We start from the raw sequence: 13,926 nt of genomic DNA, 5'->3' as shown, positions 1-13,926 counted from the left end.
TTCGTTGTTGAAACATACTATGAAGTGCAACTCTTACAACTAAAACCATATTCTGCTGGAATGTTTTTGACCTAATATGAACCATGCAATTTAAACCACTAAAAATCATTAAGACAAATGCAGCTTCGATAAATAAGTGGATAACTTGGTCCTTGATGGATGCAACATAAACAATGTCTGGTTAATGTTTGAAAGCTTAAGTATATTTACCCAATCTCATAAAAATGCATCTTTTTATGCCCCCTTTCGAAGAAAAGAGGGCATATAGTGATCGGACTGTCCGTCCGTCGGTCCGTCTTTCCGTCACACTTTGCGTTTAGGTTTCGAAAAATGCTCATAACTTCTATGTCCCTTGAGATATAACTTTATATTTGGTACGCATGTGTATATGGACAAGGCCTTTCCATACGCACAAATTTTTTCACCTTTGAAGTTAGGGTCCGCGTTTAGGTTTCGAAATCTGCGTTTAGGTTTCGAAAAATGCTCATAACTTCTATGTCCCTTGAGATAAAGCCTTCATATTTGGTTTGCATGTGTATATGGACAAGGCCTTTCCATACGCACATAAATTTTGACCCCTGTGACCTTGACCTTAGGGTCCGCGTTTAGGTTTCGAAATCTGCGTTTAGGTTTCGAAAAATGCTATAACTTCTATCAAAGCGTTTATAAGGGGCATATGTCATCCTATGGTGACAGCTCTTGTTACCAGTATGTTTGTTATAATATTACAAACACTAAAATGTCTGTGCCAAGATCTTAAGTCATCAGAACCAAACTGCAAAAACTCAAAGCAGTGTAAACATTGGATAGAATGAGATTGTAATAGAGGACCAGATGAAATGTGTACTTATATCTTCCTTTATTTTTTGTATAGCATGATCATGTATACAATAATAAAGAAAGATAATTATGAAGATACCCTATGAACAATATTTTTTTTTATATAGTTAACTATTAATTGTGAAGCTTTTAAAAATCATATTCATGCATTTTTTGTGTATTTTATTTAGATAAGTTGCATACAATTATACATATATATTTTTTATTTGTTGTCCAACCAACAACCTTTCAATGGCTCTCATCTTTTGCATGCATTGTTTTTAAAGCTATTTGATTTTATCAAAAATTGTTTTAACAATTATAGCTATATAATAATAGTTGCACACAACAATTTAACAAAATGCTCAACTCAGTACAACACAAACAAACACCATTAGTATAATATGTATACAAATGATTAACTGTACATAGGTTTTTTACTGTTTCTATGTGAAACTTTGTACACTATAGCCAAACATACCATGCCCAGATTTTGTCATATATATAAACATGTAATTGTGCACATGCTTCAGCTGATGAATCATATCATAATAGTAAGTAAGAGGGATATCTTTTTAGTGGCCAAATCAAACTCTATGACAAAAGCTTATGTATTCATTATGACGTTTCTTAAATATAATAAAGCATACAGGTCAGCATAAGGTCAATGTTGGTATGATATTACATACACATAAACATATGCATTGACAGTTCTAGTATGTTGGATTTCATACATACACATAAATCATTTACAGTTCTAACGTAACATGGAAACAAAGTTATGTTATCATACATTCGCATGAACATGATTATTGACAGCTCTAATGTTATATGGAAATTAAATTAGGATTTAATTGCAATGACAATTCCAATAAGCAACTTGGAAATAAAGATAGGATGTCATTAATATCAACATAAGTAGGGATAAAGTATTCACTTTTAATTCACATTATAAGTAACATTCTCAGGAGAAAAGCTTTCTACATTTCTCATCTGTAACATATACAGGGGAAAATGTACGAATGCTGAAATCAGTATCACAGACAGGAGAAAGCTGCCCCTGAATTATTCTAATCAGTAACTTATATAGGGGAAAAGCAATTTTTAAATCAGTAGCATCTACAGGAGAAAGGTACCTTATGTTCATATCAATAATACGCATGTAGACAAGCTTTTTGTCCCCTACTGGAGGGGACTTATGGTTTGCGCTCTGTGTGTCAGTCTGTCAGTCCGTCACACTTTTCTGGATCCTGCAATAACTTAAAAAGTTCTTCATATTTTTTCATGAAACTTGAAACATGGACAGATGGCAATATAGAGATTATGCACGTTTATTCATTTTGTTCCTACGTCAAAAATTCTGGTTGCTATAGTAACAAATATAAAGAAAAAAAATACTGACAATGGTGGAGTTTCACCGGTAGGGGACAATATTGCTTGGCAATCTCATGTCTCAGTTTATATCCAACAAACATACATGAGAAACAAGTTTTACATGTACAGTCCACTCTCGTTATCTCGACATCGGATATCTCGATATTCTCGATATGTCGAAGTAAGTTCAATGTCCCAACTTTTTTCCTTCTTTATTTATATAAATAAACATCGCATATCTCGATTTTCGTTATGTCGAATAATTCGATATCTCGATATACAATTTTGTCCCGAGTCCCGATTTTACATGTATTTACTGTAGTTTATCTCGAAGTGCGAATAACTGTTCCAGTGTCGGCAAAAGGTGAGAAAAATTTTCTTTGATACTTCAACATCCCGCTTCGCCCGGCTGCTCCCGATACTGTGCGGATGGAAATTGATCCGTTAATTGCATTAATGATCACACGTGTGTAATGTCGTTAGCCCTTAACACTTGAGTAAGGCCTGTCACTTTAACTGTCACTTTAACATAAATTAACTGCAATTTATACATAGCCTGTATCTAGATCTGGGGATGTTGAGTAATAAAGATAATAAAGACAAGACTCAAAATGGCTTTTCATTTTTATTTGATCCTGTTCTTATAATCGATTGAACTTTGCATTTTAAAATACAAGATGTACATGTACAGTTCAGTTTTCGGGAACGGGATTTACGCATGTTCAGATTAAAAAATCTTGATTGGACGTCAATTGCATCACAACAATAAATAGCAACATTACCGGATGTTTACTCGACAGTTTAGAAAAATTATAACCGCATGTGTTCATGCAATTCTGTAATACTTAAAACGTCATTTTAAGCATTTAAATAGCAAAATTAATCGATCCTCGTAAAAACGCGTATATATCAGATAGAGAGTATTATGCCACACGGTGACGGCTTTAGTTAGACCACTAAGCAGGCATTTAGATGTTATAAACAAGTTAAATTTTCGTCTGATTTTTTATTTGAAAACGCCTTATCGGATATCTCGAACTCTCGTTATCTCGATTTTTATTCTTGTTCCCGCCGACTTCGAGATAACGAGAGTGGACTGTATTATATTTACATTTTGGAATGTAAGTGCAAATAAGTTTTCGATGTTCACATCATTAATGTGCGAAGGATACAAGTCACACCAGCAATAGAGCTAATACTGAAATATCTACATAACAATGTACAAAACAAGAATCTTGTTCAATGGTAAAAAGATAGAAAGAGAAAAATGTCATGCATTAAATCTTCATATCCACACGATACATACATCAATATCTTCTTAAATGACATAATATACACAACACAGAGAATAATACAACCTTCTTGGCAACAATTTGAGAAGGCACACTTGCTTTTGGCTACCACAAAGGAAAGCAAAGTTTGTATGGTTTATACAGCAAACTGTACAGAGAGTTAAAAGTATATATGAAAATATTGTGTCATGAATTTGGAAAATTTGAATTTATACTTAATTTGTTGAATTGATGCATCAAAATGTTGTTTTGTATTGTGAAATGCATCAATCACTTTGTGCTATACAAACCACTGGAGCACCACAGACATGTAATAGTCCATTGGTATTTCATATTGGTGTTTTTTACCAGGTTTTCCGAAGGAAAAAACGGGTTATTAGATTGGCGCATGTGGGCGGGTGGATGGGCAGGCGGAACAAGCTTGTCCGGGCCATAACTTTGTCATATATTGTGAGATTTTAAAATCATTTGGCACATTTGTTCACCATCATGAGACGGTGTGTCGCCCGAAAGAATTACATCGATATCTCCAAGGTTAAGGTCACAATTTGAGTTCAAAGGTCAAAAATTGCCATAAATTATCTTGTCTGCATGGGCCATAACTATATCATTCATTTTGAGATTTTAAAATCATTTGGCACATTTGTTCACCATCATTGGACGGTGTGTCGCACGAAAGAATTACGTGTATATCTCCAAGGTCAAGGTCGCCACGACTAAAAATAGATTTATTTAAAAAACAAATAGGGTTAATTTTAAACAATCAGTTCAGTTTGAATTGTCTCCCTTTATCAGACTTTTTTTCAACTGAAAACCTGGTTTTGTGACAATTTTGTCCCTTGTCTGTTTTGTATCTATATGTTTATGACTGGCAATATGTAATAATGTAAAATAAGCCGCGAAAACTCCGCGTAACATCCCGTACTTCGTGTGATGCAGCTAAGAACTGCACAGAAAAAGACATTCGCTTTCCATGATCTCATTCATTGAACTCTTTACCTTTCACAAACTCCAACCACAATCAACGCCGTATATCTTTTTTAAATATATTTCTTGTTTGTCTTTTTTTTGCCTTATTGTCTTTATGCTTAATATTTTAGTTTAAACCTATAATATTTTCGAGTGAAGAACACTTAATATGTTGTTTTGTCATCACATAAAATCAAGTATTTTGAATAAGATTACCACTAATTGTAACATATCTACCATATAAATTATAAATTATATGACAATATTGCCTTCATAATATGATACAACTTTTCACTGAATTTACTGAATTATACATGATGATTTTTGATTTTCAAGCTTCATTTTATACAATTCCATTTCCAACTTTTCTCTTCTTTGTTCTTCTCTATAATATTTTTTCTCCCTTCGCTCATCCTCTTCCTGCCTTGCCCTTCTTTGTTCTGCTTCATAAGCTTTACGCTCCTGTCGATCTTCCTCATCCTGTTCAGCCTTTAAAGTAAGCTTAGCCATTTTCTGTTTTGTTTTATAAAGTTCACGCTCCCTTTCAAGTTCCCTTTTGTGAGCAGCTTCAGCAGCTTCAGCAGCTTTAGTGTTTTGTTCAGTGATTTGTTTTTTTAATGCCTTTAGAGCCTCACGTTCAGCTTTTAGAAGTTCCTCTTTGTGCTTTATTTCAGCATCTCTTGCAGCTTCAGCAGCTTTAATAGCAGCTTCAGCAGCTTTAGCAGCTTCTTCAATTTTTGATTGTTTAAAACGTGAACTGAAGCAGGGAGAAAGCTTTCTTGCATTTGCACTGTCAATGGAAGTGAATATATCTTTTATAATTTCTTCCTTTTCTGTTTGTGAACCCTTATTGTCTATGTACAGCTCCTTATCTTTACAAAACCTGAATACAGGTGTAACTTCCGAATATTTCCCCCCAAAATTGGCATGGAAGTGTTTTTCAAGTTCATCTTCATCTTTAGTAAAAGTCATGATTACAAAAGCATAATCATTAGCATCATCTCCAAAGTATTCCATGACTGGTTGCAATTGGTCTTTAACATCGGTGATTCTGTTTGGATCAATTACAAAACAAACTGCATGAAATCCGGGATGCAAATGTTTCTCTGCTTGTAAGAGTTGCTCCTTAAAATCTGCATCACTTTGGCTGGAGGGATCGATCACTTGGAATTCCAAAATCTGTACTTTACGACCGTTGCTCTCCCAAATCTTAAAAAAAAAATTAATTTTTTTTTATATATATAGATAGATGTATATAGATAGATAGATAGATAGATAGATAGATAGATAGATAGATAGATAGATAGATAGATAGATAGATAGATAGATAGATAGATAGATACCGGTAGATAGATAGATAGATAGATAGATAGATAGATAGATAGATAGATAGATAGATAGATAGATAGATAGATAGATAGATATATAGATGGATACAATATATAAGATAGATAGATAGATAGATAAGATATACAGTACAGCCAAAGCGGCACAAACATAATCCGCGGCTACGCCACGGCCAGATTATTAGTCCGCGGCGGCCGAATCGTGTGTTCACGCGGCGTATCGCCGTGGCACTCGGCATCGATCCGCGCAACGACGCCGAGTCTGTAGTAACCTCGCGTACTTTCGCATACGTACGTGGCGGATCGAGTGAAAAGATATCCACCTACATGTACATACATGTATGTGTAGCGTAGAATTAATTACGCGCAACTGCTTATGTTTCGTTCGATTATCATTATTAAATTTGTAATCCGAAACACACTTCCGAATTTTAATGCTAACGCGTCCTTTGGCAAATTCTAGCGTCAAATAAACAGTGCTAAAATATCCTTTGTTTCATAAAAAGCGCGCGAAAATTATGCAGACATGTAGAACGTCGTTTGGAAAGTTTGGGTGTATTTTGTGTTGTATAAATACATGAACATCACGTCAGGCGTAAATCGTGTGTTCAGTGGAGAAAAAAAACGCCATGATTAGACGTTATTTCATCATCTCTATAAATAGTAACAAATGCCAAAATGTATTTGATACTTAAGGAAATATCGAGAATGTTTGTGTATCGTAAATATTTACCAGCATTTGCTTTAAAACTGGAATATACGGGATTATCGGGTAATAAGTAGCAATATTAACTGTATAATATGAACAAAATAAAACGTGTTTATATACGCATATTCAAACAATAGTTATAATAAGCTGATAATTAACAAAACTACAAATACGTCGTCACCGTCTTGATTATTGATGTGGCTTCAAACTGCTAATTTTCTCAGCTAAAATATAATAGCGGAATCAACATGCAATTAATTTATAAATCCACCATATGCTGGAGCCTTGACCACTTGTATGTGCGAAAACATAATTACGTGACCTTGTTTATGTGTGAAATACATACGCTACGGGCGGGAAACAAACTTAATAATTGGCCAGACACATTAACTATGCTTACATGTATATGCTAATACAATCCGCGCACAATAAATTTATTATGATTTTAATTATTATTATAATTGTTCTTTCAAAATTTGTTAACTAAATGTAACTAATAATTTAAAAAAAATTATTTCATGATCGCATCGACTCGGCATCATGTCGCCGACAGCGGCATGCCTCGGCGGACAGATGCGAAGTTTCGCGGCGAAATGCGACTTGCCGCCGCATACTGACGCGGCTTCAACGACTGACGCGGCATCGACTTGTTTCGCCTTGCCGCCGCGGATCGCGAAATACGTTTGTTCCGCTTTGGCTGTACTGTACGTGTAACAGTATTGGCATTGTATTTATCTGCATTTGATGTGCATTTAATACACTTAAAAATGCAGACAAGACACACTTCTAACAGAAACAAATGTATTTTTTTCTGCATTTTTCCAGCATTAATACTCTTCAAGTGTATTTTTTATCATCCCAAATACACTTTACCAGGAAAAAGGTATGTTAAAATGCATTTTTAGTTTGTTTTAAGTATATTTTCAAATGCATTAGGCCACGACTTTTATATTTCTTGGTTTACAAAACCGCCGACCCTAATTTTTGGAAAATGGGAAAAAAAAATAAAATCGGAAAATCGTCTTTTTTTTAAATATTTTATTCCCGACCGCACTGCAAAACGAGCAAAACGAGAAAAAAAACGATCCGGTTTGAGTACGATTGCGAATAAAATCAAGTAAGTACAATCAACGATTGGTTCACATATATTGCAGAGATCGGGATATTTTTCAATGTGACACATTATGTACCAGTCCTTTTATGGGCACTTCTCAAAATTTATTTCGGGTAAAAATTACAGACAATAAGAAAATCAGCGTCAGTCAAATGTCGACCCCATCAAAATTTATTTCCGTGTCTGTGACGCAACTATATTGTTTAACATGTTAATTATATTAAACAAACCCGATAGTATTTGATAATAAGTATAAATAATCCAATAAAACACTGCCATTATTTACGATATATGTGTTTAGGAATTTTGTAAACACGTCCGCCATAGTTTATAGGAACTGTACAGAAAGTTTGGAAATCGGAACAAATCGGTATATCTCGGAAAATCATTGATAAATGTATTTGTCGTTTCAATGCTTAGGGCCGAGTAATTATTTCGACAAATCGGAACTCAACTTGTGTAAAACACTAGCTCAATTAACCGTTAAACTCCGCCTCCGTTCTCTGCAAAAGATTCGAAGGCGGAGCTATGCACGTGCTTTTATTAAATTGGAGGATTGCAATTGAGAAACAAACACACGATTGGTTCGGCATGTTGATTGCTAGACAAAGGAAGCCAATTTTTTCGGCGCGAAATTTGTCGCTTTATTGCTTCCGACAGAAAGCGGCTTTCCTTTGATGACGTCAAACTGTCAATTCACACAGACTGCACATTTTCGGAAGACTTTAACTGACTCCTTGTTTACAATTCCAGTAAAAAAAACACTTGCTAACATTAAACTTTGGATTAAATTATCAAAATAAAGCAAAAGCGAAGTTGACAAATATGATTAAATTAATTCGCGTCAGTTCAAATAAGACGTTTTGCGTTGTAAATCAACGAGTTTTCATGACAACAACAACTTTGACAAACATTTCCGCGACGACGCATGGATCGATCTACCTCGATTTTTTTTTTCATGTACGATCTCATAAGTCGAGTAAGAGCAAACACATACCGGGTAATTTGTGTATGAGTAGTTTATCTTATATAAGATTTATGCAACGGGCATCGCATTGCGTAATGGTGCGCATCCAATTATGGAAATGAAGCGCAGTTTTTCGTTTTAATGGGAGAAGAACGCATGTCATGTAATGGAGTGTTTAAAATTGCCTGATGTTACATAAGGTGCTGTTAGGACTCATTTTATTTGAAGATATAGATGTGTTTCATTGCATAATTTGATTTTTTGTCTCTGTGTTAAGGTTATAAAAGATATGTTGTCTTTGTTCTGATGTTATTAGTATTAACTTTTTTTTCAATGATGTTTTTTTTTTTTTTTTTTTTCGACCGCCCGATGGACCATTTTCAAAATAATTTTTGTAAACCAATAAAAAAAAAAGTCGTGGCCTTAAGACACTCTTTTTTTTTTGCAAAAAATGTTGAACAAAAACTTGAAAATATTTAATATACTAAAGTGTAGTAATAATTAAAGTTTTGTATGAGCATCAAAAACAGTGTCAAATTCATACCAGTGCCTATTTAGTAGCAGTAGGCCTTATATGGTCTACTTGTGGTAGAAATAATGCATTTTGTATAATACAACATACACTGTACATAAATTAAAAAATATTGCTGCCCATACAGTTCAATACAAGGTTCAATTAACTACACTATGCAAAGTTGAAATATGACATCAAGCTTGGAATAATCTTTTCAATAATGAATAATTTGCTGTTTTAATTTATAAGTGAAATAGACACTTGCATATAAAAACTGATTTTACATCAAAACTAAATGTTTAATTTGATTTTTAGCTCCACTGGCCATAGGTCCTGTGTCCATCGTGCGTCCGTGCATTAACTTTTCCTTTAAACATCTTCTTCTCCTAAACTACTGGTCCAATTCTGATGAATTCTTAGGAATGTTCCTGGGGTGAACCTCTTTCAAATTTGTTCAAAATATGCCCCTGGGGTCAAATTTGACTTTGCCCTGGGGGTCACAAAATTTAAAATTTGCTTATATAAGGCCTATTTTGTGAAAACTTTCAAAATCTCTCATCCATAACCATTGGGCCTAGGGCTATCAAATTTGGTATGTAGAGACATCTAATAGTCCTCTACCAAATTTGTTCAAATTATGCCCCTGGGGTCAAATTTGACCCTGCCCCGGGGGTCACAAAATTGAACATATGCTTATATAGGGTATATTTTGTGAAAACTTTACAAATCTTCGTGTCCATAACCATTGGGCCTAGGGCTACCAAATTTGGTATGTAGTGGCATGTAATAGTTCTCTACCAAGTTTGTTCAAATTATGCCCCTTGGGTCAAATTTGACCCTGCCCGGGGTCACAAAACTGAACATACGCTTATATGGGGCCTATTTTGTGAAAACTTTAAAAAGCTTGTTGTCCATAACCATTGGGCCTAGGGCTACCAAATTTGGTATGTAGTGACATCTAATAAATCTCTACCAAATTTGTTCAAATAATGCCTCTGGGGTCAACTTTGACCCTGCCCCGGGGGGTCACAAAATTGAATAAACGCTTATAAAGCGCCTATTTTGTGAAATCTTTAAAAAATCTTCTTGTCGAAAACCATTTGGACTATGGCTACCAAATTTGGTATGCAGTAACATCTTATAGTCCTCTACCAAGTTTGTTCAAATTATGCCCTTTGGGTCAAATTTGATCCTGACCCGCAGGTCACAAAATTGAACATTATATAGGCTTATATCTTGCTTATTTTGTGAAAACTTTAAAAATATTCTTGTCCTTAACTCTAGGACCTAGGGCTACCACATTTTGTATGTAGTGAGATATAGTAGTCCTCTACAAAGTTTGCTCAAATTATGCCCCTGGGGTTAAATTTGACCAAGCCCAGGGGGTCACACTAGTGTACATGTGCTTAAATAGGGCCTATATTTAAGTATTTGCACATGCAGAGAATATTTGTTTCAGCCTTTTTTCAGCAGTGGAGCAATACAGGGCCATCATGGCCCTCTTGTTTTGTAATATATTAGAATCAGCCCGAATAAGATAACAAAACAATTTTTGCTTAAAATAACTTTGGGATTTTCCGTGTCGTTCTATTTTCCTATTCTATTTTAAAAGAAATAATTTGCAACTTAGAAAATTGATGGGATAAATCGAATACTAGGTTGGTGCCGAATAAAGCGCAGTTTATTTTGCTCGCCAAGGCTCGTGGTTCAGATTTTCTCAGCCTCGCAAAATAAACTTCGCTTTATTCGGCACCGACCTAGTATTCTCTATATATTCATTGCTGAATAAAAACTTCATAGCACAGAATTCATCTTGAGATCTTTTACTTTGGTGAACAGTTTGGCTATGTATTTTTATGTCTCCCAGTCAATACTGGGGGGCATATTGTTTAATTGCCCTGTCTGTTTGTTTGTTGGTTTCTTTGCGTCAAACTTTAACATTTGCCATAAGTTTTGCAAATTATTGAAGATAGCAACTTCATATTTGGCTTGCATGTGTATCTCATGGAGCTGCACATTTTGAGTGTTGAAAGGTCAAGGTTATCCGTCAAGGTCAAAGGTCAAATATATGGGGGACATGGTGTTTCACAAACACAGTTTGTTAAAATTTGTTTTTATTGTGAATCCTTCTTAATTGTGTTTTCTGTAAATTTAGAAAAAACATTTTGTATAGCACTACTGTGTTCAGATAGGTCAGTATTGTTTCAGTTAAAATGATATATTTTTTTTAGGGATGGCAAAATTATTCGAATATTCGAATATTCGATTGAATGGTCAGCATTCGAATAATAAAAATGATATTCGCAAATTCGCATTTTTATTCAAACGTAATTTCACCAATATTTAATGACCTGCGAACCGCTTACTAAAAAGCAACCGAAGCCACCTGGGAGTAACATGTTTGACGTGACGTTCTTCGTGTCAAACTGATAACGCGGCCCGTATCAGTGTTGATTGCGCAATGCAATATACACGCTCTAAGAAAGGCCCCGACTGTTGTTTGCCAATGGGGTGCCAATTAACGGTTTCAATTGACTGGCGAATATTAATTAAGTATTGTGATCACAGTATGTACAGCCATTTAAATGTGTGAATTACTTAAATCGCGCAATGCAATATACTTACTATAAGAAAGGGCCCGAACTGTTGTTTGTCAATTAGGTACCAATTAAGGGCTTCAAATAACTTGCGAATAATAATTTAGTTTTTGTTATCACAGTTTGAACAGACATTTAAATAATGTGAATTACTCAAAAGTAACAGATGATATAAACTAAATAATCATCAAGGAATCATAATTCAAATCTGAAAATGCCACCAGCCCCTTCTGCAGTATGGAATACTTTACACGGTCTGTGGATAAGAAGACCGCAACGTGTAATGTGTGTAAACTTAGTTTTACATATGCGCGGTCTGCTACAAATCTGTGGAATCATTAAAAAATAAAATTCTATGACACGATGTTTTACATTCTATTTGTGCCCGATCACAGTACCGGTCATAGTATTAGTCGACAGCGATACAATTTTTCGATAGCAACGTTAATAAACAGCCTCGTATTTAGCAAACGGATATAACTTACAAACCAATGGAAATTAACACATAACAAGGTAAAATCAATCCAGCCGTTTTATGCGAATATTCGAATATTCGATTGAATGAATTTGCGAACATTCGAATACCGATATTGGTATTCGATGCCATCCCTAATTTTTTTATGTCCCCCAGTCTATACTGGGACACATATTGTTTTTGCCCTGTCTGTTTGTTGATTTGTTGGTTTGGTGGTTTGTTTGCGTCAAACTTTAACATTTGCAATAACTTTTGCAATATTGACGATAGCAACTTGATATTTGGCATACATGTGTATCTCATGTAGCTGCACATTTTGAGTGGTGAAAGGTCAAGGTCATCCGTCAAGGTCAAAGGTCAAATATATTGGGGACATAGTGTTTCACAAAAGCATCTTGTTTTAATCTGCAGCCGGATGATGTGTTTAAGTTGGTAAGATTATGGAAAAGAAATTGATTGAAAGCTGTGAAAACTTTCCTGTATTTAGTAATGTAAGTAAAACATTCGGGTATCTGCTATAGAACAAAGAAATATAAACTGGACGCTGTCTGAGTGCAGAGACCAGTGTTTGAATGACATAACTATGCCTGCTATGCAGTTTTTAAAAAGTCAATGAAAATGTTGTTTGAGTCATGTGTTTAAAATTGATGTGCTCTTTGTTGAATAAGACATAATTAAAACAATATATAAGCCAGTTTAAATGGATTGTTTAAGCATACTTTTGTGATTGGATACTGTTTTGGAATTTAACTTTGTTTTTTGTGATATTTATCATTGAAAACACCTTTAAGGTGGTCCAAATTAAAGTCCCCCCTTTTGAAAATTTAACTGTCCCTCAGGCATTGAAAGGTACCATATGGTTAACAAATAATAGTGGTAATTTGGTGATTGCAAATTATACTTTTGCAAGTATTGATGTAAACCAACATCTAAATAGCTTAACATTACATAGTATTACATGTACATACTTGGTTCTGTATTGCTGTGTTCTGCTGGGTTGATTCTGTTGAAGCATTTTCATTAAACAAGCTTGTTCTCAGAAGAGAGTTCCCAGTTGCACTTTTTCCATGGCCAGGTAGTCCAAGGAGGAGAATTCTTAGATCTAAACATATGAAAAACATATAGTATTAATACAATGTATATCAATCAAATAAAACTATATAATTCTTACAACAGACCCAGAAGGACATTTTCTACAGACTACAGCTCCCAGGTTTTTTGTAGATCTTACATATCATTTCCATAATTTGAAACAAATCTTCAAGTTATTATTACATAAAGTAATATGCTGCAAAACCATGAGATTGTCGCATAATTGGTGTATATTTGATAATAATGCATGCCCTGGTTTACATCAGTATGGCCGAAACTCATTAATTTGTTGACAGTAGACGCACAGGTTCAGTCCGTTTAAAGTGTAGATCATGACAGGTTTGACCCACAAAGTGGACATGTTTATGTAACAATACCTGTATATAAGCAATGCGTTTTGGACACTAAAACAATAGGAATTTAACACATAGGAGATACGCTAGAGGTTTTTCCTCAGAACCCATCCCCAGGTGGGGTGGGGTGGGGTGAGGTGGGGTGGAGTCCTGTCTGGATGGATTCGGACGGATTTTGTCATGTCTTGGAAAAGTTGTTAGTTACTTAGATAATTATATGGACTTAGAAACTTTATGTTAACAATTGAATAAAGAGTAAAGAACTATCCATCGAGTTTATTTATATATGAGTCGCTATTATGGCA

At 34.7% G+C, this 13,926-nt stretch overlaps 1 protein-coding gene across 1 annotated transcript in view; it reads right to left on the bottom strand.

Moving 5' to 3' along the window:
• Positions 1-231: 231 nt before the first annotated feature.
• Positions 232-13,926, bottom strand: part of LOC127859583 (GTPase IMAP family member 8-like) — a 34,233-nt gene continuing 20,538 nt past the window's right edge. Inside the window, exons 6-7 of the mRNA XM_052397085.1 lie at positions 13,145-13,278; positions 232-5,663 (exon numbers count right to left, since the gene is read on the bottom strand). Coding sequence (XP_052253045.1) covers positions 4,755-5,663; positions 13,145-13,278 — 1,043 coding nt within the window. The 3' untranslated portion in view covers positions 232-4,754. The remainder of the gene's footprint in view (positions 5,664-13,144; positions 13,279-13,926) is intronic.

This window comes from Dreissena polymorpha, chromosome 1, assembly GCF_020536995.1.
Source record: "Dreissena polymorpha isolate Duluth1 chromosome 1, UMN_Dpol_1.0, whole genome shotgun sequence".
In the NCBI taxonomy this organism is placed as follows: domain Eukaryota; kingdom Metazoa; phylum Mollusca; class Bivalvia; order Myida; family Dreissenidae; genus Dreissena; species Dreissena polymorpha.
The sequence above is the reverse complement of the archived record's forward strand: the minus strand, read 5'-3'. Positions and strand labels throughout refer to the sequence as shown.